At 48.0% G+C, this 27,042-nt stretch overlaps 12 protein-coding genes across 12 annotated transcripts; 7 read left to right on the top strand and 5 right to left on the bottom strand.

Annotated features, from left to right (window-relative positions):
• Positions 1 to 1,208: 1,208 nt before the first annotated feature.
• Positions 1,209 to 2,546, bottom strand: FOBCDRAFT_262648 (uncharacterized protein; the record flags this gene model as incomplete). Its single annotated transcript, XM_059611306.1, has 2 exons — positions 1,724 to 2,546; positions 1,209 to 1,562 (listed from the first exon to the last, which is right to left on the bottom strand). The coding sequence occupies exons 1-2, from the start codon at positions 2,051 to 2,053 to the stop codon at positions 1,209 to 1,211; spliced, it is 684 nt and encodes a 227-aa protein (XP_059467523.1). The 5' UTR covers positions 2,054 to 2,546.
• Positions 2,406 to 2,658, bottom strand: FOBCDRAFT_139596 (uncharacterized protein; the record flags this gene model as incomplete). The annotated part of the gene is made up of 2 exons (XM_059608055.1): positions 2,406 to 2,428; positions 2,502 to 2,658. Coding segments are annotated over 2 exons (180 nt in total), but the record flags the coding sequence as incomplete, so codon positions are not given.
• A 433-nt stretch (positions 2,659 to 3,091) lies between these two features.
• FOBCDRAFT_276735 (chaperonin 10-like protein) lies at positions 3,092 to 3,808 on the bottom strand (the record flags this gene model as incomplete). The annotated part of the gene is made up of 2 exons (XM_059611522.1): positions 3,092 to 3,461; positions 3,534 to 3,808. The coding sequence occupies 2 exons, from the start codon at positions 3,806 to 3,808 to the stop codon at positions 3,092 to 3,094; spliced, it is 645 nt and encodes a 214-aa protein (XP_059465357.1).
• A 2,602-nt stretch (positions 3,809 to 6,410) lies between these two features.
• Positions 6,411 to 6,833, top strand: FOBCDRAFT_139852 (uncharacterized protein; the record flags this gene model as incomplete). The annotated part of the gene is made up of 1 exon (XM_054705650.2): positions 6,411 to 6,833. The coding sequence occupies one exon, from the start codon at positions 6,411 to 6,413 to the stop codon at positions 6,831 to 6,833; it is 423 nt and encodes a 140-aa protein (XP_054561625.2).
• Positions 6,834 to 6,983: 150 nt separating this feature from the next.
• Positions 6,984 to 7,997, top strand: FOBCDRAFT_138932 (uncharacterized protein; the record flags this gene model as incomplete). Its single annotated transcript, XM_059608018.1, has 1 exon — positions 6,984 to 7,997. One exon carries the CDS (start codon positions 6,984 to 6,986, stop codon positions 7,995 to 7,997), a length of 1,014 nt encoding a protein of 337 aa, XP_059467521.1.
• Positions 7,998 to 8,777: 780 nt separating this feature from the next.
• FOBCDRAFT_139794 (uncharacterized protein) lies at positions 8,778 to 10,526 on the bottom strand (the record flags this gene model as incomplete). The annotated part of the gene is made up of 1 exon (XM_054705649.2): positions 8,778 to 10,526. A coding segment is annotated over one exon (1,749 nt), but the record flags the coding sequence as incomplete, so codon positions are not given.
• Positions 10,527 to 11,243: 717 nt separating this feature from the next.
• Positions 11,244 to 12,286, top strand: FOBCDRAFT_227676 (prion-inhibition and propagation-domain-containing protein). Its single transcript, XM_054705648.2, has one exon. The coding sequence runs from the start codon at positions 11,309 to 11,311 to the stop codon at positions 12,176 to 12,178; it is 870 nt and encodes a 289-aa protein (XP_054561623.2). The 5' UTR covers positions 11,244 to 11,308; the 3' UTR covers positions 12,179 to 12,286.
• Positions 12,287 to 13,829: 1,543 nt separating this feature from the next.
• FOBCDRAFT_140668 (uncharacterized protein) lies at positions 13,830 to 14,741 on the top strand (the record flags this gene model as incomplete). Its single annotated transcript, XM_059608102.1, has 1 exon — positions 13,830 to 14,741. One exon carries the CDS (start codon positions 13,830 to 13,832, stop codon positions 14,739 to 14,741), a length of 912 nt encoding a protein of 303 aa, XP_059467520.1.
• A 1,067-nt stretch (positions 14,742 to 15,808) lies between these two features.
• Positions 15,809 to 16,057, top strand: FOBCDRAFT_114359 (uncharacterized protein; the record flags this gene model as incomplete). The annotated part of the gene is made up of 1 exon (XM_054705647.2): positions 15,809 to 16,057. A coding segment is annotated over one exon (249 nt), but the record flags the coding sequence as incomplete, so codon positions are not given.
• Positions 16,058 to 16,246: 189 nt separating this feature from the next.
• FOBCDRAFT_139582 (uncharacterized protein) lies at positions 16,247 to 16,687 on the top strand (the record flags this gene model as incomplete). The annotated part of the gene is made up of 1 exon (XM_054705646.1): positions 16,247 to 16,687. One exon carries the CDS (start codon positions 16,247 to 16,249, stop codon positions 16,685 to 16,687), a length of 441 nt encoding a protein of 146 aa, XP_054561621.1.
• Positions 16,688 to 21,096: 4,409 nt separating this feature from the next.
• Positions 21,097 to 23,148, top strand: FOBCDRAFT_204119 (uncharacterized protein; the record flags this gene model as incomplete). Its single annotated transcript, XM_054705645.1, has 1 exon — positions 21,097 to 23,148. The coding sequence occupies one exon, from the start codon at positions 21,097 to 21,099 to the stop codon at positions 23,146 to 23,148; it is 2,052 nt and encodes a 683-aa protein (XP_054561620.1).
• Positions 23,149 to 26,561: 3,413 nt separating this feature from the next.
• On the bottom strand, positions 26,562 to 26,945 carry FOBCDRAFT_139183 (uncharacterized protein; the record flags this gene model as incomplete). The annotated part of the gene is made up of 1 exon (XM_059608034.1): positions 26,562 to 26,945. The coding sequence occupies one exon, from the start codon at positions 26,943 to 26,945 to the stop codon at positions 26,562 to 26,564; it is 384 nt and encodes a 127-aa protein (XP_059467519.1).
• Between the last annotated feature and the right edge of the window lie 97 nt (positions 26,946 to 27,042).

Genomic DNA, 27,042 nt, shown 5'->3' with positions numbered 1-27,042 from the left:
CCAATCTCTCCAAGTGTTCAGTTTCCTATCTTCGGCGGCTGAAGCGGTGCCTGCTGTTGATTATTTGAGGGCGTCATAGGTTATCGGTTAGTGTTGATAAAATGTTACTAGGTTAGTAGTGTTCCCGTCATCTCCGTTCCAAGCGACCTGTAGCGATCGCGAACCTGATCGTGGCCCGCACCGCGTCCATGTCTGGCTTCCATTCCTGACCGTCTGATGCTGCCTTACCTCCCAGATGAAAGGAGAGGTTGCCGCGTTTCTCATTTATACTCTGAAACATCTCTTTGCGTTGTGTCGTCCATTTCACGCATCGAAAGAGGAAATGCTCTACCGTTTCCTTTGCCCGCCCGCACGGACATTCATCCGTCGGTGCTGCCCTGATCTGATATAGGTAACCGTTCAGTCGCGCCATTCCGGTTCTCAGTTGTGCCAGCACGCTGGCCTCTTTCCATGATAATTGATCGTATAACAGGCGGGTATGTTTACCAGGCAGAGCCGAGTCGACCCTTCTAGAATGCCTGCCCACTCCATCTGGTAGCTTCCTCTCCATTCGTAGATCTGCCCTCGTTCGATTAAGAATTGTGGTCTTTGCTTTGATCATTCCTCTCCGCGGTGTCATGTACGGCTCCGTTGCGTAACGAGCTGACATCTTGGCTGTCTTCTGGATTTTGAGCTCGCTGTCGCGTGGTAGCCAGATGATATTGACTCTGTTGCCGTTTCCTCGGAGCTTCTCTATAGCATCATATATCTCTCGGATGTGCCCTTGGCCTGACTGCTGGCGTGGGTTACCTATAGCTTGTGCAGCCGATTTGTTACTTGTCGCGATCATAATGACTCGATACTTCATCTCTGGCAGACAGCCGAGGCCATGAGCGATAGCTGCCAGTTCGGCTGTGTAGGGGTTGTGTTCTTCCCTCGAGCCCAGGGTGACCGAAAAGGTTTCGATGAGCTTGCCGGCTCTTGCTACGGATATGGGGATTCTGATAGTTCCTCCCATGCCGACTAAATCATTTCTTGCGGAGCTGCTTGTCGCTATCCTGACCGCCCATCCTGCCTTGGCAAGTTCTTTAATCTTGTCTTCTTCCTCTCCTTGACTGTTCAGTATGACTTGTAGGCGTGCCTCCCACGGAGCGAGGGTGAATGGCTGAATGACAAGTATTGATTTGTATTTTCAGAGAAAATAACTAGTAGAGGCGCAGCGCGTCTACCTACATAGACCCTCTACCTTGCATCCCCTTGGATCCTGTTCCGCTCTTTGCGCGGGGCACTGCCGGTTCGCAAGTCAATACCAGTTTGCTCCTTAAGCCCACCTCCACAGCCAACCCAAAGTCCCATCCTCGATGGCCATCTTTAGGCTCCTGTCCTCTCGGTAGACCGACACGCGCGTCCGTCCTCTCGGGCCATATAGAAAGTGTCGTAACTGCAGCCCGCCCGCCAAGCCTTCCGTCGCTTCCATTATATGCCGCGCCCCGCAGATTGTCAATTCTGTTTCGCGCTACCTCGCAAGATCTCTCTTGCGAGGCCGACCGTGTCTCGCAGGAGTTTATCCACTTGCATCCTTTCTGTACCCAGAACAGCCGAGCAACGCAGTGTCGTCCCTCCTACTAACCAAGGTGCCTTGTCGTTCTCTGTGCAAGTTCAAGAATGCCGTTCCTTCTCGTTCGTTTTCGCTGTGACCATTCACGCTTCCTGCCGCTTATTCGGCGCGTCTTGGTGTCCTTACAACAGAGCAGCCCAGAAGCACCCCAAGGGTGTCCTCTTCCACGACCCATATGTTCATCGTTTGTAGGCTCGATTTCGCGGTCGTGTCTCGGGTGGTTTTTAAAGTTTTCCCTTGTTGCTTGTGGGGGGTAGGGCTCGTGAGCCCTATCGCGCCACCACCGCCCAAACCAGCGGACAAGTGCTGGTTGGTGATGACTCTTCTTAGCTCTGCGAATGCCCCGGGGGCAAAGGGCATTCCCAGGTTCCCAGCCGGCACCACGAGGAGGTGAGAGTCATTGCCGGCCTCCACAATGCTAAGATCCATAAGGCTGCAAGGACGGAAAAAGGGCATTTGGTCAGACCAACGCTCGGGCCTCCTTCGAACATTCGACAGTCCAGAACAAGTCCTGCCACCTTACAGCTAGCCACCTCAGCTCAACGGTGGCAGTGTGCAACACGGCTGGGAAACTGTATGATTGCTTTTAGTGTGGCCGCTGGCTTAAGTATCAGGCAGCAATGGGCCGAGGAGACTTCGGCTACGTTGGTTCAGAAAATGGCGCACCCCCGCCACCATACACGAAGCAACTCGTCACTCATCGTATTCAGAATGGAGCGAGACAGGAAGCTCCAATATCTGCAATGCAGCAGGAGGCTTTTTTCTTTGAGCGCGAATTCATAATACAGGTTGTTTTCTCAGGCCTTAGTTATCTTCGCGGAGCGGGCCGATCTGCCTAACAACAACTTAATTCTAATATGGTTTGCGGGGTAAAGCGTGTCACCTTACGATTGAGGAAATATACGACAGCCAATGATTACCCATTCGGTTCCCCTCACTGCCATGCCGCAATTGTCCTCTCGCATCACTGAGTGACTCGCCGAGCCGCTTTTGAGTTGCTTGCCTGCACTTGCCAGTCTGTCACAAGTGCCACTGAACGCCTGATAGCCCTGCGTTGTCAGTCTATGCTGAGGGGCTTTTATGGCTGCAGCCGGTCAAGCAAGCCGTTTTGGGGGGTTTGACAGGGTTTGCATCAAAACCGAAAACGGCCATGGGCCAAGGTTGTTTTCTCTTTCCTCGAACAAGGAATAAACTCTGTCATCCGTAGCTTATCTACGCTAGCCAATTTGGGGAATCGTCACGCTCTCTAAAAACTGTACTAATTAATCCATAAGGGGAAATCGTCACGGTCGAGCAGTGACGGCATTGTTTCTTGAGTTTAACAAGAAGCTACAACAGGAATATTGACCTAATCATTAAAAAAAAAAATATCTTAATACTTTCCAATGGCTAAGTTTCCGGAAAGAGCTACATAAGATAAGAAATCTTAGTTGTGGTGTTGAAAACCTAAGTGCTGACTCCCTCCTGGATTTTTGTATGTGTTTTCCATTGGATTCAGACCTGTATCCGCCTCGCAGCTAGGATAGAGAACTTGCTTGTTGGTGGCGACTCTGGCATATCAATTGTGACTTGAGCGACATTCTTCGCAGCGCCAGGAATCATCTTGACAATGTCAACGCACTTTGCCAGGGAGCCTTGTCCAATGGCTACGGCACCTGCACACTTTCTGTCCTTCAAACTAGTCACCACATCGTCTATGACTGACGAGCTGCGATAGTCGAATACTGCAAATGCACAGAGATTACGCATAGTATCCCAGTTTTCGGGTGATGCCGTTGCAATAACATGGTAGCCAGCCGCGATAGCAAGCTGTATGGCGTTCTTCCCTATACTCGTGCCGGCTCCCTGAACCAGGACTGTCTTGCTAGTAGATTTGTGCTGTGCCTTGATCTAGGGCATTTGAAGTTCTAGTTGGTCCTTTTGGAACAACGCGCACGCAGCGGTGACCGCAGTCAGAGGCAACACGCTCGCACCAGCGCTCTTCATACCTGTAGGAACTTTGGTAGCCAAATGCTCTCTAACCACGACAAGCTTTTGGAAAGCGCCTTTATCTGGTCTTCTTCCACGCTTATCCATAGCTGCTGCGACTCCCACGATTCTATCACCGTCTATGAACCGAGTAACTCTGGAGCCAGTTTTGACGACTTGGCCCGCGACATCGTAACCAAGAACAAGGGGATAGGTAAGCCACTCAAACATTAAATTACCCATGGACTGTTTAACTGCATTGACTGGGTTAATAGCAACAGCTTGTGTTTTAACAAGTAGTTCATATGATCCAGGCTGTGGGACAGGTGCAGATTTGACCTCGATGGTGGGACCGTTAGGACTGTGAAGGTAGGCGGCTTTGTTGCAAAGTTCTATTGTTAAAATAAAGAATGAAATTAAGCGAAAATGTACTTAACGTGTTTGATAATCATGCTAACCAGACAAGTATGCTGACCAAAAATCTCATCCTTTTAACTTCAAATCGCTTTAAAACCACAACAAACGATCTGATCAGTTTAAACTACTCGCTATACTCTTCCCCAGATGTCTCAATCACTACCTGACAGGTCCTTGCATGTGTCCGGCCTTGCCGCATACACCACAGCGCCGATTGCCCGGTCGCACCGACCTTTCTTGACCACTACTTCTCGATGATTCTGCAACAGCCTGCGTATCAACATCTATCTGATCAGTTACTTGTGATGCTTCCTGTACAGTCATTACCCCTCCTTTCTGGAGTCTAGTCCTTTTTATCCTCCGGCGCCGGCTTAGTATCTCATTTGCTTCTCGAATGTTTCGGAGCTCACTCCTTAATAAGATAACCTCATGCATAACTGCCTTTGTTGCTTTAGTATTAGATTTTAAAGCTTCTATAATTGACTCTGGGGAGCTGCTTTTATGCCTTCTGATTCGTTTTTCAAGGTATTCAGATTGAGATTGGGCCTCAATTGCTGTCTTTGGGGTCTTTGAAACCCATGGGGTTAAAGGTTCAGCAGCCTCCTGTGGAAGCGTTGGAGTCCGTAGCTGCACATCAAGCTTTGAGATTACATTTTCCGAGTTAAAGAGAGCAAGTCCAGCTCCTCTAAAACCTCCCCGGATATTGCCTTCTGTTATAGTAGCTTGAAAAGCGGCATAAAAGGCCGGAAAGAACTCGGTCTTTGAAATATGGGTTATCGACCTGCTGATCAGATACTCTATTTCTCAGCCATATGCCTTTTTTAGCGGCCCAAAGCACCCGATGTCAAGAGGCTGGAGTAGATGAGACGAATGAGCTGGCATACAGAGTGTGATGATCTTCTTCTCCTCACAGTATCTCTCAAAGTCGGCCGAATGGTGACTTTCGTGACCATCAAGGATCAGAAGACGATAGCAACTATTTGATCGCTTAGCTGTAGATCGATCAAAGTGCTTTATGACCTTCTGTATTGATCGCCTGGATCACAGTAATCCATTCCCGGTTTCCAGGCTGCACTGATTCTGGTCTTCCTTGCCTTTCTGAACCAGTGGCGACCATTCCGGCCATAATGATGCCCATCATAAAGCTAGTCTCATCAATGTTCCAGATATTATCTGATCGGATACCGTACTTGGCGATTGTGTTCTGTACGAGCCTGAGCCAGCTACGAATAATAGTGGGATCTTCGCATTTTGCTCTCTGATAGTCGTATTTCCGAATTAAACGCATCTTTAGCTCCGGTTTTCGCTTTACGAAGTTATGAGCCCAGCGCTTGCCGACAGGTGATGCGTCGCGGTCTGCCAGCAGAGAATTGGCCATTTCTTCAACAAAACGCAGTCGCGAGGGAGATCCTCGCGAATCTAGGTCAAGGACGAATTGAACTATTATCTGCTCTTCTAGATCAGATAGTTTCCGTGACTTTGGAATCCAATTGCCTCGTGATTGAATGCCATTCTTTCGGTTACGGGGGGTACCATGGCCAACCTTATATGTACTTGCAGCCCATCGGATGCTTAGCTTTGGGTTATTTTGAAGGGCTTGAAGAGCAAGAAGGATCCTAGCTTCATTTGAGGACTGTGGCATGTTTTGTGGTTGAGAATTATTTGATTAGATAGTAATGATGTAGGATGAGGGATTCTTGGGCAGCATACTTGTCTAGCCAGTATGCTTACCAAACACGTTATATGTAGAAGATTAATTATTTATGGCCTAAACTATCTTCTGGGCCCTTTCGTTGTTGGTTGGAATTCACATTTGCCGATGAGTCAAAGCCAAATAGCTCTTGTCGAAGTTAAATATACCCTACGCGAGCGGGTTTTCCAAATTCAAGTCTACCCCAGGTCAAAAATCAAGTCTACGCCCTGTAAAACGGGGCAAAATAAATCAATTCTATAACAATTGATTCTCGACTGTAGGACTAGTGTAAAGCTAGGTTAATCGTAGCAATTGGTTTATTACTCTTCCTTAAAATCCATCTTGACTTTAGGGTAGTTACTGGGATATGTATACGAACTTGTTATCATAGGTCTATCACCAATGCGTGATTAGCCGCCTTTAGCTTTTTAAGTCACAAGGTACTTAGTTCCATTACTGCTGTCAGCCCACGATTATTCACAGGAACTGTAATATGTATTAATGATAAAATGCAATGTTTTTTTTTTTTGCATGAATTTGGAGGTATCAGCTCAGCTTACAGAAGTGTCTAGCTTGGTGATTGGTGGATGGCATTGCTGACTCATGCTGTCACTCGGTCAACAACACAAAGCCACTAGATCGTCATCGTCAATTTGACCATTTCCATTTCCACTTCCCATCCAACATCAACACTCATTAAGCATACAAACTTCCACCATCGAACGCAACATAACCATGTCCAACGCGACCGTCACGCCTTCAATGCGCGCTGTCGCTTGGAATGTCCATTTTACTATCGGCGAAGACGAGGACCCCGGCGCCTTTGCCGGAATCCACCAAGTTCCAGGGAGCAATTTGGTGACCTTTCGCAACGTTTGCGACGAGCTACGCCTTTGCTTCGAATGCCCATACGATATTTCCGATAACGAGAACGAGAAAACCTGGACTGACATTGCCTTCTCGTTGAATCAAGACAATTCCCCGAGTTCGTTGGATCCCGGTTTGTCTTTCGTGACGGAGGCAAAAATGGATCAAGCTGTACCAAGTCTGGCGCCTTTGCGCCCCAAAGAACAGAACGTCTTAACCTATCATATATACTATCATAAGAACTGCACTCTACCTCCCGGTTCACCACTCAAGTCTCACATGCAGGGTTAGCCATACAGTCCATCAATGTCCTCTCGCCATATAGTTTTACTAACTTTCTACCCAGCCAAATGCGCCAAACATCTCCCGAATCCTAGTCGCCGTCGCGATCGACGATACCTACCGCCGAACAAAACACCTTCCGATCCGAAACTCACAGTCATGCCTCTGCGAAAAAAGCTCAAAGCTCGCTCCGTATCTCCAGGCAAACGATCAGCATCTGGGTCGACTTCACCCACGAAAGAAGTCGATGACGAGTTCGAGAATGTAGTTGCACCTGCGAGCATGGAAATCGACCTCGATGAGGCTAGAAAGGTCATCAATGAATTTAGGTCCTCGTGCCTCAATAGAGCAACATCATGTGCTGTTTCGGGCGAAGGAGAGTCGTGGTGTCCAGGTCCCCCCATTGGTCCCGGCGTTCAGGCTTGCCATATCATCCCTCAGCACCATTACCATATATATCCCGTTGCTGGCGGGGACGCAGATGACGATGTACCTCTTGAAGCGAGTAATCGCAGGCTGAAAGAAGCATGGCAAAGCACATGGAGCCCGAGGAACGGCATCCTACTCATGAAGCACCTTCATGACTTTTTCGACGCACGACTCTTTTCCATACATCCTCGCACACTCCGCATCCGAGTTTTTGTCCCATATAATGCTCTGACGAGATTCAACGGCCAAAGAGCTTCAGTACCTAATACCATCGATCGAAAGGCCCTACGCCATCACTACGAAATGTCATGCATTGAAAATATGGCTGCTGAACGACCAATCCTAGATGTAATCTCACCTACAGCAAGTAGGATGACTTCAGGCATGGCGACGCCGCTTACCGCGAAAACTGACTTGCCTGCAACGCCGACCTCGGGAGATCCAGGCAATGGGAGGGTAGGCGACCCGACTAAGAAATCGCGACCGAACTATCCCGACCAAAGCCAACAAAAAAACGCTTCGATGCCGGGGGACTTGCTGCACACACTTAATATAGTAGAGTTGGTGGATGAGCGAGGGCAGAAACACAAGGGACTGGATGACGACGAGACTTGTTCGCTGGATGAGTGGCTAGAGCAGTATGCGGCGGATCGTTTCATTACATCCGACAATAGTGAGGAGTTCCTGAAAGACGTTAACTGGGAACTACGTAAGTTCAAGAAGAGACGTCAACTCATTAGTTAAAATGTGGGATTAAAAGACGACTTACCGCTATTAGTTCTAAGTAGATGGTAAATTGCTCTGTGACGAGAAAAGTACCTGCCTCATTCTATTAGACTAGATAGCTTCAGGATTCAGGATATATATATAATAAGTGACCGGTCTAAGTTATATATACACGCCTCGTGGAAGTATTATAAATATTTTTCTGCTTTAATATCTTTTCTATAGGTTAATAATAATCATTTCAGCAGAAAACAGCCGTTCCTGGATTTTATTAACTAGATGTTGTTGGGACTTTGCGAAGCATGCAAAGGGCTGAGCTGAGAATACTATCAAGATCTGAAGAAGTACAATAACTTGTTGTGCACTTTAATGCTTGCCGAGGGACAGCAGGAGAATTCGCTTAATATCACATTTGGACCAATAAGATTCGATCTCGACATCACGGGTTTTAGAAACTGAAGCATTGCCGTTGCATAGTCTCGAGAGGCTTTATGGAAGCCACCTTCGGGGCAAAATAAACAGATAAGAAATAAGAACAGGGCCCTCCGGATGACACCATGCAGTATATTATACTTATCCCGCAATTTACGCGACGGGACGCGTCGCGTTTCAATGTGAGCCCCTGTCCTGATCAGCGCCTCCATTTCTATTTATGTAAAAGTATAAAATCAACTCTACACCCTGGCAATAATCAACCCTACTAGGTTTAAAATGGATTAATAAAATCAACTCTAATCGTGTTGATTTGGTTATTGGTTACTAGGGCCACCTGTCCCATGCACACTCTTCCGCCCCAAATCACTCTGTCCTCCACTGATCAAGAACTCCATCCGTTTTCTTCGTGAAGGGGTGATGTGGCCCTAGGATTTTGTGTCGCCATTGGGAGCATTCCTTCATCAGCGTAATGGCTTCGTCGCCTCGGCCTCGGCTTCTCCATGTAAGAGCAAGGTCATGAATGGCTCGGAGAGTGTCGGGATGCTTCTGCCCCAGAACCTCCTGCCGCAGCGCCAGCACCTTGATTTGGATCTCCTCGGCCTCCTCATACCGGCCCTGTTCACGGTATGTCAGCGCGAGTTCCGACATGCTCCATATCGTATGCGGATGCTTGTCCCCTAGAACTTCCTGCTTTAGCGCCAGCACCTTGATTTGGATCTCCTCGGCCTCCTCATACCGGCCTTGCGCATGGTATGTCGTTGCGAGTTCCGACATGCTCCACATCGTATGTGGATGCTTCTCCCCTAGAGCCTCCCGCCGTATTCCCAATGCCCTCCTATCCACCGCCTCCTTCTCTCTCCAAGTTCCACGATCGAAGAGATAGCCAGAAAGTCGAGTCAGAAGACTAGATGCCTCCACCTCCTTCCCACAAGTCTCCGCCCAATCACACACCTGCGCTGCATGCCTCAAGTACTTCTCGCATTGTGTCCACACCTCTCGCTTGCTTTTGGGGAAGAGGTCTGTCATGACTTGTAGAGCAGCATTTGAGAAGTATACGTCATCCCTCTCGGCCTCACACTGCTTTCCTAAAGACACCCTCATCACGTCCCAGAGTCTTAACTTTAGCTTCGTCTTCCTTTCTAGGAGCCTCTTCGTGGTGAGACCGTACCGAGCAGCCTCCTGCACAAGCTTGTGCATCACAAAGCCCTGCTCATCCGCTTCTGTTCTGCGTGCGCCGAGGAACGAGAATTCCTTGAGTCGAACGATGGCCCTGTCCACCTGCTGCTCGTCCGTGGACAATCCTCCATTCGGCCTCTTCGTCCCAAACTTAGCAGCTGCCGCGATTACTTCGAACGGGATGTCCCGGTTGTCGAGATACGCAAGGATATTCAGGACCTTGTATGCCATCTCGTTCTCCTGCCGAATCTGCTCGATCGAGATACTCCACGTTTCCAGGATGCTATTAGGAACTTCGGCTCTTCGGTGCCTATCAAATTCGGTCTCTTTCAGAACACGCCATCGCTCCTTTCCTTCGGCTAGTCTTAACAAGTACTCCTTGATCGGCGTTGATGTCCTCCGCATGTATGCTCCTGCTTGGGAGATTGCTAGGGGGAGCCAATGAAGCTCTGCGAGCAATGCCGAAGCATCGTCAAGCTCTTTGATATCGGTCTTCTCGTTTCTCGCTGTCTCGAGGAGTCTTGTCGCCTCATCAATCGTCATCTGGGCAACCCGAACCCCTCGCCTCGGGCCAACAAGCGTACCCGCGATCCGCTCATCGCGACTAGTCCATAGGACCGTCCCCGTAGGACCCCGTGGGATATAGTGGAATAGGCTTGCCGTCTTCCGCGACGTGTTAGGTCTCTCGTCAACGCCAAAGAGCGCTAGGTCGTCGGCGTTATCGAGGATGAGCACCCATCGCGGCTCCGCCTCGATGCGATCACGTACTGCTGCGAGCAGCTCTTCGCCGTTGAGCTTACTATCTAAGCCAAGCTTCCTGGCGACTATTTTATAGTCTTGCGCGAAGGTTGTCTCGTTATCGGCGTGGGCCCAGAAGACGGAACAGGCGGGGTCGTCGCATCGACGGTGGGCGTATTCAAGCGCGATCTGGGTTTTGCTACTCTTGTCAGTGGGGAAATGTCAAAAGTGACGGGCGTCAAAACGACGTGCGGGGATGGTAGCCTACCCCGACCCGCCGAGGCCCCAGAGCGCGGCGCTGTGGTACTCGGGCGTCGTCGGCAGGAGCGTATCGAGCTTTGCGAAGAGATCGGGGCGGAGCACAACGTCTTCATTGCGGGGGAAGGGAAGGACGCGGCGGGGCCGAGGATCGATCAATCGCAGGTCAGCAAGACATCGGTTGTGATTCGGTTCGTGGTAGTTGTGGACGTCGATCGAATAACTGTTTCCCACTTGAACTCTGCCATGGCCCTTGACCCACAGGCTCGCAATGGAGTTTATTGTATATTCGTCATCGTTTAACACCGCCATTCTAGCATCATCGACAAGGTGGAACAATTCTCAGTCTGACCGAGCTGGTGTCTCAAAGTTGGCCGTTGCGGCGCTTAATGGGACTTAGGCGGTCCGAATTTACACGGAGAAATAACACACCTCTAGTCAAAAACGAACACTCGCCATTCCATTCTATCAACGGCCCCACATTGCACGGCCAATCTAGAACGCGAGGTCGCGCCACATATGTTGCGGTATCGTCAGATGCACCCACCCTCGCGTAGCAAGACTAGGAGAAGGTAAGACGGGGTACTCACTGGAGACGGTAACCAAACATATTTATCCTCCGGGGTTGCCGCTCAGCCTCATTCCCCACTCGTGGACGATCCCTTTGACTCTCTACTTGCAAAAAAACCGCAAACACCAGTTACTCCTCTTTGCCATAGTATATGATGGCTGAGATATTCGGCGTCGTTGCCGGTGCGCTGAGCGTTGCGGCACTCTTCAATAACGTGGTTGACTGCTTTGAATACATCCAACTGGGACGGAATTTCGGGACAGACTACCAGACTTGCCAGGTTAAACCCGACATTGCTCGACTGCGTCTTTCTCGTTGGGGAGATGCCGCCAAGATCAACAATGACAGCAGATTCACCGAAGTCAACCCCAGCAACGATCAGGTTTGCACAGCGAAGAACACATTGGAGCAGCTCCTCAACCTATTCGGAAATGTATATACAGAGTCGTCGAACTTCAAATTAGGTGCGGGAGAAGAGGAGTTGGCTCTATTCGATCCTAGCACGAATACCAACCAGACCGTCGTGGCACTGCGAAACACGATGCGCGATCTTGCGCACAAGCGGCAGAAGACCACGAGTCTATCGAAGAAGATATCCTGGGCACTCTATAAGCAGAAGTCCTTCATGCGGTTGATTGAGGATATTCAGGAACTCCTTGACGGCTTGGAGGCCATATTCCCGCAACAGGAAGCCTACAAACGGATGGTGGAGATCGAAATTGAAGAAGTTGGAGAAGGGCCAAGCCTACAGGTGTTGTCAGACGCGGCGCAAGAGACGGATGACCTCCTTCAAGAGGCAGCAAGTAGGAGACTAGAAGCACTAGGCAGCAGCAACACGATAGACCAAGCGAAGGTGGCGGAAACCGCAAAGGTAAAGGTGGTGAACGAATACATCTTTCAAGCAGTTCCCAGCAGGACTGGCGTTACGACGAACAAGATTAGGGATTTAGATGCGCAGGGAAGGTCGAGAGTGCTTGTCGGGGATAGCCATGGAACCAAGGGATTTATGGACAGCGACTAGGGCATGCTTAGAGAAATCCCCTCCAAGCTAGAACGATGTCATGTCCCGAGGATAGCAGCGCCGGGAACCATGTTACTGCACATGGGCATGCCATTTATTGATAAATGCTACCACTTCGCTTCGAGTGAGTCCTGCTATTTCACGGCCTGGTCTCGTGATTCGTACCTTCTCCCGCCAGCAAGCCCGTTGGTTTCATTTCTGGGCAAGCGACAAACCTCAAGCCGGCTGCGCGACCCTGGAGCCACTGGCGCTATGCCCTTGTCTGGAAAGCGCCCAGACCGCAGATGTCGATCCCTAAAAATAACCTAGCTGTTTCTTAAACTCCGTGGCGGCTTAGTGGCTTGTGCAGATGACCGTTCTGAGCATTGATTGGCTCCAATCTACAGAGTCAGAGTCAGAGTCAAAAAAAAAAGGACAGCTGATCTGTACGTACCAGTGCCCAAAATCTGCCTAATATGAGTCACTTTCCTGGACGAGGATGGCAGTGCGGTCAACATTGTCCACTTTGACTGGGTATAGCTGATCTTGGAGGACTCTCGTGTCCGGTGCCTAACCCGCGATGAGCTCGAAATGGCAACGAATGCCGAACGGGAAAAGGGGACTATCAATTCCCTAATCAAGCATGTAGACCAGAAATGCGCCGCATTTCCACTTCTGCACCAATCAGAATCTCCATTTTCATACCCCGAATTTCCCCTCTGGAAATGCGCCGCATTTCCATTTGGGCCTGTAAACCGAGAACGCGAAATGCGCCGCGTTTCTTCCACAAAGGCCCGTGCCAACCATGTAGACGATCGCGCTCTTAAACTTTACAGCGTGTAGTAATTTCGGTTGCGTCGATTAGGAGGAAGGAAGCAGCAATCAAGCTCTCTGTTTATTCTTGGCTAAATGTGGCTTCATAGAGGGTATCCGATCCTCTTGCTGCCTTCTCAACTTTATCAATATGACAGGCCTCGCGACGTACACTGATGTTATTGTCGCATTGCGGCCGAGTCAGCTCCAAAAGCTCGAGAGTCTCGGCTTGTACTACAATTCGCCAGAGCCAGCAATAATTTGCGTCGAATGCGGCTTCGCCATTAACCCTACACGCGCGCCGCGTCACCCAGGCGACAAGCATCATATAACTAAGTCTGCCCGCTGTGGTTTGAAGCCACTAATCTATTCTCTCAATCTTCCAAACCCAGAGACACTTCCACTGCGAACAAACGGCTCGCCGCCTCAACCAAACCTTACGGTTTACAAGGGTTCGGCCTATAAACATTGTGGTCTTCGCTCTATCAACGAAAAGGTCTTACTAGCCCATGTGAAGACAAAGCACAGCAAAGAGATTAAGCTCGCAGCTCGGCAGCAGACGCGACACTGGCTACATGATCACATCCAGCAAGGCTTGTTATTTCAGAGCTGGCCAGCGAACGATATCCGAAGGTCATGGGTTATCACCGATAATGACCCTAGTCGTGGCTCGCTATCTTGTAGTACTCTCCTACAAGCTTGTCCAGACGCCGTTAAGCACATGGCCCAAAAGCTCTTTGCTGATGAGCGTGGAAGATTAGGAGACATAGAGGGAGGCCATATGAGACCATATGACAGTGCAGCACCGGCATGTATTGCCTTACAGACGAATTGGATGCTGCGTACAGGCTGGGAAGTGATGTTTAAAGATACACGTCGTGATATCCTTGTTGCACTTACGGAGTTACCTAATTACAGGACCAACCAGCCTATGCCCCTGGGTATCCAGGAAGAAGAAGTAACCTATAGCCTAGCGCGAGATGAACGAAGGTTGGCATCGATGATGGTAGCGCTTGATCGCCTCCTCGATCAATGCGGCGAGACCGTTCGAAGGACTGATGTATGCCTGAGAAGGTGGCTTCGTGCCAGGTTCCCAGACCGTCCCTACAAAGCGCCCTTCGAGCTAGTGGCAAAGCCGTCTTCCGAGAAGCTTTACCGGAACGAGCTAAAACGCTTTATTTGCTTCTGGCTTCGATTGTCCAGATTGTTGCCGACCACTCTGCGGGCAATTACAGGACGAGGCTTGAACAAACATCAGTTTAGAGCTCTACGTGAGCTCTGGGTGGATGGTATCTGGCAGTCTGAGGAGCCTGCTGATATGGACCGTACCGAAGACCAGGATGGAGGGCAGAGTATGAATGATCATGAGAGTGGCGATGATGAGGGTGAAGAAAAGGAGAGTGATGATGATGATGAAGAGGATGAAGGCGAGGACGAAAGTGAATGTGAGGAGAGCAATAAACACGATACATCGAAATATGACAGTCAGAGTAGTGTGGCTATAGAAGCAGGTGATCTCTCTGACGCCGAGTCGACTTCTGCTAGGTCTTTGGACAACCAGGAACAACTCTCCCAAGACCCCGCGGCCGACATCTTACTGCGCTTTTGTTACTTTGCTATCACCGAGGACTTTGAAGGTGGGCTCGCGAGCTCGACGATGCTGGTGTACTTCAGTGCTGTACGCGGGCTGTCAACCCCTAACGGTAACGAATACCTCCAGCCTCACCGGTTCACCCCTACTCTTCTATTCCTAATTGTCGTGTACCCCTAATTGTCGCCTACCCCTGTTTATTTCTCACGTCTTTGTTTATCTCCCGTCTATTCCCATATGACCATACTATGGTGACTTATGTTTTCTCATTTCGATCGACAGTCTGCGGGCGCATTACTTACGCGTGTAAATACGCGTAAACGCGTACTTCAGCTTTCTTACATCATCTACTCTCTTTGCTGTAATTTCAATTCCAGGTTTCCTCCAACGATCTTTAAAAGCTCGTCCCATCGAACGGCTAGTAGAATATAACCGCCTTCTAATATGGAACTTGAAGATCTCTTTTACTACGATCCTTCTTGGCGTATCATTGTTTGCAAACAGTGTGGCGTTGTACCGCAAACCAATATCGCCCGGCATATCCGACGGCACCACAATGCGATGCGTGCCTTTAAGGTCGTTGCTATCAAGCTATTTCAGCGAAGTCGATAACTAAGAGAGGTAGTTGAACACCTTTTCTGTTTTCTAACGCCCCAAGGTTACAATGAGAACTCTGGTGCCCGATACGCCAATAGCAAGCCACCGTCGAGCCCATAGGACAAGACGAACAGGGAATACTGTGAATGACTATCCCTTAGGTAATTAACACTACATCCCTATTGCCCGTCCCATTTTCAGTAAAAGAGGAAATTCACTACCTCTCATTGGCTCATACCCTTATAAAATCCTCTTTTACTGAAAGAGGGACAGTACTTTGGAGGTCCCAGCAAAGTTTTAATTAAAATTGCGTAATAAACCTTCTCATTGGCTGGTTTGTTCCTTCGACGCAATCTGCGCAGCTAGCTTTACTTTTATAGCGCAGAGCGATACTACCTCCTAGGCGCCTACGTGCAAATCGATATCTTGACCGCGCGTGGTTCCTGACCGCGTCGTAGAAATATAGAAAGGGCTCTATTAACGCCGGTATATATGCAACTAAGATTTCGCCCTCCTCAATTGATTCTTATTCTTGTCAGTCGTCCACTTTTGCCATGATGCATTGACTTCACTGGCGACCCTGACTATCTTCAAACATGTGGCCTCCAAACCACCGTGAGCATCAGCCTGATGACCATGACGTCGAACAGAATGAAACAACCCCATGGCTGCAGCATACAGGATGGCCTCGCTTATTTCATGGCCGAGAGCTTGGCATCATTGCGGCCACGGCAAAAAAGCCCAAACCAGCATGGAACGAAGACTATTTATTGGGCCAATGGCGCGATACAGCACTCCGGAGTCCAGCTGCTGTAGATGCCCAGCTACGAGTTATACTCCGTGGTGTCGACCTCATGGTTGATCGAGCTATGCTCACGTTGGCCAAGGCTTCTTACAGATCTTAATGCTGGTTGAATACCTACTGGAAAGATAACTTTTGGCCCCACGAGTTCAAAGTTGTGAACCGCCTGAAAAGATATGTTGCTATGCAGAAAAGGTTCATTTGTTATGTGTTTAGAGTTCACCATTTTGAAACACATCGGCAGCAAGACATATACAGCTTACAACTCGGACGCAATGAAACCATTATGATGCGTCATATATTATATTTGGTTGCTCTTCTACAACGCGAGGCTATGAACTCTAACTGGAATCTGGATGAAGGACATGAGGAAGACGAGGATGAGCCTAGCAACTGTGACGATGGGGATGAAGATGAAGATGAAGATAACTATGGTGATGGAGCTGACGAGGAATATATCAACGAGTACGACCGAGTCGAGACTGAGAATAATTCCAACGAAAACGGTAAATATTGCGATACGAACTATGGTGAAGATGAGTTATCTGAAGATTCGGCGTTCTCTCTTCCATCTGGTCTTTGGTTGCACTCATCTAAGGCCATTTTTCAACTTTCGATGATGTTCTGGACGTACCAGAAACCTACCGGAGATATGTCTGCATCTACCATTATTCACTACACAGCTGTCTTAGGGATCCAGGGACTGTCCCTACTGCACCAAGGATAGACGGTAATTTATTAAAATACACACTTTTCGTCCGTGCGCGCTAACCTCGCCTTTCATACCTTCATGAAATCACACACAATTTGTAACCATGCAAGCTGATTTGGCCCTGGGGTTAATAACCCGTCGTCATCATCGTCGTTGTTTATTTGCCCTTCCTTTGCAGCGGATAACAAGCGGCGACAAAGCTCGCTCTCTCATCCATCTCAATCAGTACCACTCAACTGATATTATCTATCTATCTATCAGTATCTATTATTTAATCATATATGTGGTCATCATCTCCCATAATGACGACCTACTAAAGTATATAGACCGGAAATGTGTTGAGTTCCCTCCTTCCGTCTAATCACAGCCTATATATTTCTTCCCCGTATTTACCCCTCCAAATATGGCAAGCGGGGTTGGTGGTATACACCTTATGTAAATGCAGCGTCATATGCGAAATTTAGTTTTGGACTTTGCTTCCTCGTAAATAGCTATTTTTAGCCACTCCCCGGCTCGGAATATTGTTGAACCCACGCCAAAACGAGAGACAAGAGATGCCTTACAACTTAGATCTACTCAATCATGTTAATATGAAACGGAACGTGCTCCTTATTATAGACCAATAGCCACTCATGCTCTTCTACACCTTATTAAGCTCCCTGATAATCCTGTTATGTAGCAGAGAGTTTGTGGCTATTTAAGGTTTTATGGCTTATACTTATCCTCAAACGCATATTAGCCAATATGAACGAATAGTGTTATATTTCTATAATCAGGTGAGGCAACAATAGCATTATGGCTGAATATAGCTTGGGTTGCCCGCATATGCTGGCTGAGTGAAACTTCCCACTCTAGGCCAACACTTGCCAGCAACATTCGACTTGTAGGGGCAGTACACCCAAGATTGAATAGCCTGGATCTAGGCCTAAACCTTAAAGTGCTGGCCAGCAGCTTAAGTTTGTAGTTCAAAGGTAATACTATTGAATCTACAGAGTCTAAGACCATTCCTACAGATCCCTTTCATCAAAGCGTAATCCGCAACAGAGCGACATTAATGAAGTTATGATTCAACCCCTGAGGTGAGTTGATCCAGGATTTTTGGAACTGTTCCTAAAGTCACAGGCTTCTCTTACAAATTGCCACAGTGGAGCTCACTTCAGCATACGAGGAAAGGTGCATTACTTGCAGGTTAACGACCATAACGCGAACAGCTGAAGGAGAGAAATGGCTCAAGGATGACATTGAGATGCATATTGTGCTGAATAGTCAATATCGACATGATAATGAATAAGTGGCTGCCTGTGCGCAGCACGTGTCAAAAGATGATAGATAAGTTGTATACAGAAATGCTAAAACTTCTGCTGGAGTGTAAGCCGGTGCTGCGGAAATTGAAAAAGAATCAGGTAAGGATTAATAAAATGTTGGTAAGTCTGCCAGTGTAAGAATACATACGCCATTAATCACTTGTTACGCTCGAGATTGATATATACGTCAGGCGCAAGCCGCTCTAGGGCAATCATTTGATAAGACCGTTGAACAACGGTTTTAACCATTCATCAAGTTAATTGAGAGACCAAAGATGCATCTTTGCTTTTGCTAGAGCCTGGATGCTATAGAAATGACATTAGATAGTTCTACTAAACGCCTCTACGGAGCGGGTGCTCCGGGTGAAGGGTAACCAAGCGGGTGTCATGTAAGAATAGATACGCTATGTCGAAAGTCAAAACCACGTCTTAAGGCACATAAATTTTAAGCTAATTATATTGTGTATGGTAAGAGGGTTATTTCGATAGGGGATTGCAGCTAATAGGATATCAGTGCCTGTGCGGTTGCTAATAGGCCAGATCTTAATACACAGCCGTATCCCCTCCTACTTGCTAACGGAGCACTTAGCGAGGACCGGCCTAAAGATATGCGGCTCTGCTAATACGGTGATGCCCTAGTTATTGCCCTGCCTCTTATCGAACTTATTAGGCGCTTTGCTAATTAATGTTATGTGCGAATTTGACTCCCCGGTGGATCTGTCCTGCTATTTATAGACTCCACTACCTCCTTCTTGCGGCTGATAGAGAGCGCCTGCTTCTGATATTCCCATTCGACTTGCGCCTCGTACTTCGCGTCACTGGCATCGAAACTATCGTGATTAGCCATAACGAGCGCGGCGTCGATATTACCGCCTATGATAGCATACCGCTTCTTATATATTAGCTCTAATTTATCCTCGTTCTTAGTCTTGCGGATGCGCGTGCTCTAGCTAGCGGTATAGATATTCTTGCTGGTTGTGTTAGGAAACTGGGTACTCTGCTAGGTGGCGTGTGGGGCGTATCAAAGATCGAAAGGACGGTGCTCCTTGTTGTGGCTAAGGACTGCGGTGGGCTCGAGCAGGAGCTTGACCTCGTATTCGGGCGTCATATTTGGCGCTGCTTGCGTTGAGGGTTCGGCATTGGCGGTCATGGCAAACAGGAGGCCCTGGGAGGGCTGCATGGTATATTTTCGTTAGTGAACAAGGTTTGAATGAAGCGATGAGGGTGATTGGACAGCGGTAGTGTGCAAGAGCAGACCAAGTACATGCGGTGGTGGTGGTTCTTCAACAACATGCTAGGAATTCTCTTACTGAATACGAATAGGAGCAAGCGCCAGTCTGTCACCCTCACGATTCTGACTTCTCAAAGACAAGATAATAAAAATGAAATCAGGATGATGTAGTACAAAATTCATTGTTCTACATTTAGGTTATACAAGGAGGTAGAAAAGGTAATCGCAACATCATACGAATAATTCGAGCGTAAGACGTTAATGTTGGGTTGCATAATGACATTCTGTACTTGGTAGTCAGTTGTGGCGTAGTAATCTGGTGGCGTTATAAAATTTCAAATTTCAATGATTATGCTAATAGTGCTATAGTTAAAATATTTTACCTTCCTAATATCGAGGCATTTAAGGTTTCGGTCTTAGCCCCCTACACCCTTTAAAGAAGGGGAATATCGGCAGTTAAGTAAGAGCCTGGTTATAGTGTCTTGCTACTATTAGGGATAAAGTTAGGGAGGATTTAAGAATTCAAGGAGAGCAGATTAACAGGCTAGGAGGGATAGAGAGGGGTCCCTGTAAAAGCGAAATCGTATTCATTGCGCCTTATAACGTCATATCAATGGCTAGGGGTCTCAAGTAAGGAAAAGGCAGGATAGCCACAATATATAGGCTGGATCATCTGTGGCCTAAAGCGACGTAATCGCATTATCTCGATGGAGTCATATAGGCAGAGCTATTAAGCCAGGCCTAAGCAGACATAACTCTAGGGCTTTTTCCTACTCGCTGCTCATAAAGTTACTAGCTGGACACTTATCTCTCAGTATTAGCTGGCTTGTAAGCTGCATTAATCATCAGATATTGTCTTGCAGTGAGATAAACCAGATTTGCAAGTGGCTACAGGAGATGCATTGAGAGGTTATGTGTGCTCGCAGGAGGGCTGAGGTTGACTTTCTCGTGTCGACCGCCTGTTGGTAATTCTGCACATGGACTATATCGGAATAGGGCCTAGTTTCAGCAGAAGCAAGCATGTATATTTTGTACTGTGACCTTGCTTTGTTATAACAGAGGTGTGTAGCTATCTTGCAGCGTTGCTAGCTCAAGGCCCCCATCCAGATGTTGGAACACTAGCAGCTAGGAAAAATGAGACCATTTTCTGACTAGAAGCTATCTTGAACTTTTGCAGCCTACAAGGTCTTTTATATTTCTTTAACCACTATCAGCTATCCGACACATATGAAAATAGCGAATCCTCGTACCTTTTGGAAACGGTCGCGGCCCTCACCGAATCATCACCATACCATGCTTTCTATACAATCTATAAATAGGCAGGTTTTTCAACAGTATTGACTGGAGATACTACTGTCTCCAAGTGCCGTGCAGTGTTTGCTGGACGTGCCTCCCATCAAATATCCATAAATAAAACCCTGTGAACTCTTTTTCTTTTTTCTTTTGGCGTTCTATTTCTTTCTGCTGGACTGCAGTTTGGTTGTCGCAGGGTAGGCATTAGTAATCTAGCTATATGCTTTAAGTAACTCTGCGGGATGGAATACCCTGCACAAGAAATAACTCAAGAACAATCAATCACACATTTGCTGCTGCTCAACACATTTTACTTTAACCCTTTAAGCACGCGAAGTGCGAGACTGGTTGTTTAAAGTTGTGGCTGACTAGGTTTCAAACGACCCCGCAAACCTGGTGACAGATGCATGTGCTTATGAAGTTGAGATGTTACGCTCTGCGCTACCGTGTACGTATCACTCCACATCCCTATAAGTAATGGCCCAAATCCCTTTCCACCTCATCTGTTTTAGTTAGCAAACAACTTTCAATTATTTCTTTGAAGAAACGCTCACCGCAACACTTCCTAAGTACAGCTTCTTCAACTAACAACAACCATGGCTACTCCACCAATGCCAGATATTCTTCCGGTCCCTGCTCAAGTCGAGACCTCAAACTCAGGTGGCGATCCACCAGCCCCTCCATCTCACCCCGTTCATCCGCCGTTTGGCTCCCCCCCTGGCTGGCCCCCTTTGCATTTCAAATCCGTGAGACCTGGAGCCTGGATGCTTAATTACACACCAGTTGGATCTCCGTTGGTGACTTACGATGGCACGATCCGTGTCGAAACCATTGCTGACGGCCGGAGAGCGAGTGGAGACCTCTACCAACGGCCAACAATCAGGGTCCCGTCTCCATTTCCTCCCTCCTCTAGTGGCCCCGGAACAACTATTATGCTCCCGCCCCCCAACCCTGCAAATGGCATTCCCATCCAAGCAATCAGCAAATATCGCTACTATATTCGTGTTACCAAAATTCTTGAAAACGTAACGATTGAGAACTCATTTGAACTTGGACTTCAGATGTTTCTATTTACTCCGACCGCCAATGGTGTCGGAACTTGGTCTCCTCCATCAACAGCTCCCATCAACTGCACTGCAACTATGACATGGATGCCCGCGCCAGCCGGTTATCCATCCTCTAGTGACTATCTGGAGGGTGACTTGAAGCAGGATGTTGCCAATGTAACCATGGGCCGTCTGAAAATGGGGTGGCTTTCCAAATTCTTTCGGAAAGCCACAATCGAGATCGACACTGTAACGGGATCAGAACCGCCTTTGGATAGTGGAAATGGCCACAACTGGCAATCTGTTGGAGAGTCAATCGGATATGATCTCAAGGTCCTCTTCCCCAACGAACGAGATGTCCCAGAGGCAAGTGGTGAGAGCTGGGCCGACAACGAAATGCATAATGCAATGATTGTGCACCGCGAACCGACAACCCTTGACATTGAGTGGCATTACCATATCCTTGCCGTCCATAATATTGATTCTACTCCTCGAGGCATCATGTATGATTCTGGTGCGACGGATTCAAACAGCGTCCCTCGTGAAGGCCTTGGAATCTCGACCCACTGGATCATTGACTCTGGATGGGGAACTGTAAGCGGCATGCGATTTGGTCTGGCTAAAGCACCGCATTTCCGTACAGCAGTTCATGAGCTTGGACATGCTCTTGGTCTCCAGCACAATACTATCGATTTAGGATTCATGAACACTAGCGATGTGATTGCTGCTGCTGGGACCGCAGCTAACCCGTTCCCCAATAATATCAAATGGTCCTTCGCCGATAACGACCTGAAGCGTCTTCGTCACTGGCCAGACATATTTGTCCGCCCAGGGGGCGTTCCATTCGGGGATGCAAACGACTTTGTCCCTCTTCTATCGCCTGATGATCGCGCACTGTCACTTGATATGCCCGATCTGGGGCTCGTGATTACTCCACTGCTCACTGAGGTTCCGCTCGGTGCACCAGTCCGCGTGGAGCTCAAACTCAGCAACAACAACAACAACACGGCAGTCCAAATTCCAGCAAGAATCGATCTGAAATCCACTTGCCTTCGTGGGGTGGTAAAAGATCCAAATGGAACACTACGCAGATTCAGATCGATCATTGGGTGCGTGGATGAGCAGCATGTGACTGACCTTGAACCCGGGAGGTCTGTCACCAAATTCTTGACCCTGTTGCGTGGTGGTGATGGACCTTTGTTTCCGAGCTCTGGTGTTTTTGAAATTTCAGTGACTCTGCGCTGGGCTTTACCTTCCAACGGTGAGGCTGGCCCGTTGCCCGAGGCAGTTGTGCACGGGAGCACGACGGTGTTCATTACTGGAGCAAACACTGATGCTCATGCTAACGCCGCCCATAAAGTGCTCACCACGCCTGATACTCAATTGGTTCTGGCGCTTGGAGGCACTCATCTTAGCTCTGGAATTGCAGCCATAGAGACCGCCATTGGAGATGGGGTGTTGAGGCCGCACTGGAGAGTGGTAAATGCAAAGGCACTGGCTAAGGCAGGGGATAAGGCTAATGGTAGGCCGATTTTAGATGGCAACGAACAGTGTTTCATGAGTCCTGGTGAACGGGAGAAGCTGGCTCGTCTTTTGGAATAAGGAGTATGGCAAATTCGGGTCGTTTGGTTTCAGACAACGATGAATGGCTAGGGGTTGCTGATGGAGTTGGCTTGAATTTGGACATATGCTGGGGTTTCCATTGCCTACTGTACTGTACCAAGGACTGCTTATAATTTACTAAATTACACACGTTTTATCCGTGCACGTTGATTGGAATATTCGCTACAGTACTAATAACCACTGTTAATGGCACCCAATACCATTTTTCTGACCCGTGCACCATTCTTTTGATCTCAGGTTCTGGGTCGGAATACAAAAATTACTCGGCCTGTGTGCCTTTCCTCGCTTACATGGTATGGTTTCGTGTACTAATACCCTACTCTTCTATTCCTAATTGTCGTGTACCCCTAATTGTCGAATACCCCTGTCCATCTCTCAAGTCCATGTCTATCTCCTGTCTATTCCCATATGATCCATACTATTCTGATTTACTGCTTAACCCTACTCTTCTATTCCTAATTGTCGTGTACCCCCAATTGTCGCCTACCCCCTGTTTATTCTCACGTGTTTGTTTATCTCCCGTCTATTCCCATATGACCATACTACGGTGAATTATGTTTTCTCATTTCGATCGACAGTCTGCGGGCGCATTACTTACGCGTGTATACTCGCGTAAACGCGCACTTCAGCTTTTTTACGTCGTCTACTCTCTTTGCTGTAATTTCATTTCGAGGTTTCCTCCAACGATCTTTAAAAGCTCGTGCCATCAAAAGGCTAGTGGACTATAAACCGCTTTCACTATGGAACCTGAAGATCTCTTTTACTACGATCCTTCTTGGCGTATCATTGTTTGCAAACAGTGTCGCGTTGTACCGCAGACGAATATCGCCTGGCATATCCGGCGGCACCACAATGCGACGCGTGCCTTTAAGGTTGCTGCAATCAAGCTATTTGAGCGAAATTTCGACCATCTACCTCTTATTCGAGACATCGATGAGATATGCAGGAACGTGCGACCGTTGCCGATCGCCCATCCGATTCGGTTCCTTGATGTTTTTCACGATGGAATTTGTTGTCTACTTTGTCAAGACGACCAAGACCGGTATATCTGCCGAGGTCGCGCAGCAATAGAAGATCATCTCAAAAAGGTTCATAATCAACCATAGCGCCAACCAGGGCGTAGACGAAGTGGAGAGGCCGGAGGGATCAAGGGTTTGGCGCAGGCCGGTCTGGTCCGGACTCCAGTCTCTTGTCAAACCCTTTTTCACGGCTCCCGATGCAGGTACTTCATCGTCGAGGTCCGCAAAGTTCACGAGGAAATAGAGGAAAGCCCATCTGGATCTGATGCAGGAAGTGATGCGACCAACATGAGCCCTGCGTTTACTCAACCTAGACTCGAGGACATCATAAACCTTCAGCTTGCCCATCAAGAAAACGGAAACTCAGCAATATCAACACAGACTAGTTTTGACAGACCCCTTCTATCTTCCGACCCTCGACATCAATCCCAGTGGCTTCGAGTTACGGAATGGCCCCGCTTCCTAGAGCCCCACAAACAAGAACTGATGCAGGTTGCCGCTCTGGTTTCACTTCCGAACCTAGCCACATCGTATGAGCTAGGCTCCCCAGGCAGTCCTGAAACTTTACTGTCTATTCTTCTCGACTCTCTCTCACGTGTGATCACCTGATCACGGATCTCGCTCCAGAATGGCATGTTAAATGCTTTCGATTAACATTGACTCAACTCATTCATCGCTGGTCGCTCGTCCCGGAAGCCACTAATCCACAACCTAAGAGAGGACACGTATAAAAAATACAGCCGCGTCCTTCAGCATTTAATGTGCTATCTTTTTCGACTAGCATGGTTAAAGAGGGGTCCAAAATTACCCTACCGGCTTACTGAGGGACAGGCTGTAGCGATGATGGACGCCGTTCACACAGCGTCAGAAATGAGTGCTACCAGCGGCGATGGACAGAATCCCGATTACTCTGAAGAAATTAGAAAGAGACTGGATGATAAATGCCTTATCCTGATGGTTTTACTCTTAGATTACAAGTTATATGGCGATGTTTATGATAGCATTGTGGTTAGCTTTCTGGCAGTGATGGGAATCCGCCAAGATGCGACATCTAGCAACGCGCAGAAATTATCAGAGGCTGCTGAGTTTACTCCGAAGTTATCCGCGCTTATTAAGATGGGCCAGCTTCTTGTTGCCGAGAGGGCGCTTCTCGCGGTCGAACTCGACGAAGCAGACTTCCCAGCTTACGCACTAGAAGAAATGCAAGACAAGTTTATGACAAAAGACTCGAGGTTGCCGATAAGCTGGTCACTGAAGCTTCGTGCATACGGCAAAGCCATACAAGATAATACGACAAGTCTTGGCTACATAATGCGGTCGGACGACAACGAGATTTTGAGCTACAAAAAAATGCGCTTCTCGATGACTGGACTGCGCGACCTAGTTGCTGCAGAAGTAGAAGCGGCGCAGAACCAATTAGCAGATTTGCTCTTGGCGCCACCTGACGCAGAGAGAAAGCATATTGTGCCCCAGTTCAGCCTGCGATCAGTCGTGGATGATCCGTCGGAAGGGGCCCCAGGCTGGAACTTCACTTGCCATCCCCAGAACGAGGTCTTGCATAGCCATCGGAGATGGATACTTGACCGTATACTCAAAGAAGCTTTCCTTCGACGGGACTTCTTCTAGAATGAATCAACTGGTAAATGGAGGTTGCAAACTGTAGGCCGATACTTATCTACAGTCAACGCATTCCTTGAGCGGTTGCTACTTCTTGTACATATTACAGGGGGTCAGCCAGCACGTGGGACGGAACTACTTTGTATTCAGCACTCTAACCCTACTCTTCTATTCCTAATTGTCGTGTATCCCTAATTGTTGCATACCCCTGTCTACTTCTCAGGTGCTTGACTATCTCCGGTTTATTCCTATTTAATCCATAGCGACTGATTTGTCCCATTTCGATTGACAATCAGCGCGTCACACACGCGAGTGAACGCGTACTTTAGCTTTTATAGCTTATCCACCCTAGGTATTATTCGCAGACGATTCTACTGTACTAATTACCCCCAGTATCAGGTCCTGATACACGAAATCATGGCCCCTGCGTTTACGCTTTTTTTGGGTTATTATTTAGGCTGGAGCAACCCCTAATGTAGTGAGAAAACTATAGAGAACATACGTTTATAAACGCCTACTATTTGTTATACCTAGTTTTAGGAGCGTAAAGAAGTAACTAATAATATTTTCCTAAATGAACTTGACCTAAAGTCTTCCTCTATAAACATGCTCATTAAATCAACTCTACCCTATATAAAGTGTAGCAGAAAAATTAACTCTAGTATAATTGATATTATTATTAACTACTAGGCGAATCCCATCCGCGCCAACACCAGCTTGATAAAGCATACATCCCTAATATTACAACTTCAAGCATCACTCACAACAATGAAAACCCCGCAAAGAGGGCAGTTCGCAGAGCGTCATCCCCGAAACCTGCTCAAGCATGTCCAGAGTAGCTTGCCAGCCAGGTTCCAAGAACCGCGACATAACCATCAGTTGTTTTGCCGCCTTATCAACTCCCTCCTTCTCCTTCATGACCTCAGCCCTTTCAGCCTCGAGCTGAGTAAGCCTCTCAGTGACCAGCGCAATCTCGCTTTCGGTTTTGGAAAGTCTGTCTGAGCTCTTATCGAGTTGGCTTTTGACGATAGTATATACCTCTTGATGCTCATCGCTCGCTTTCTTTCGTTTTTCAATGAATATGAGAAGCTCCTTGTCTCCTGGACATTTGTTGTAGACATCTTCTAGGTCTCTGAGCATTTGATTCTCAGTGGCTATTGATGTCTCAACATCCTTGAGAGCGTCCGAGGCCTTTCTCTGGTCCTTGGCTAGCTCGACCCTTTGGGAAGAGAGACTG

This window comes from Fusarium oxysporum, chromosome VII, assembly GCF_013085055.1.
Source record: "Fusarium oxysporum Fo47 chromosome VII, complete sequence".
In the NCBI taxonomy this organism is placed as follows: Eukaryota; Fungi; Ascomycota; class Sordariomycetes; order Hypocreales; family Nectriaceae; genus Fusarium; species Fusarium oxysporum.
The sequence above is the reverse complement of the archived record's forward strand: the minus strand, read 5'-3'. Positions and strand labels throughout refer to the sequence as shown.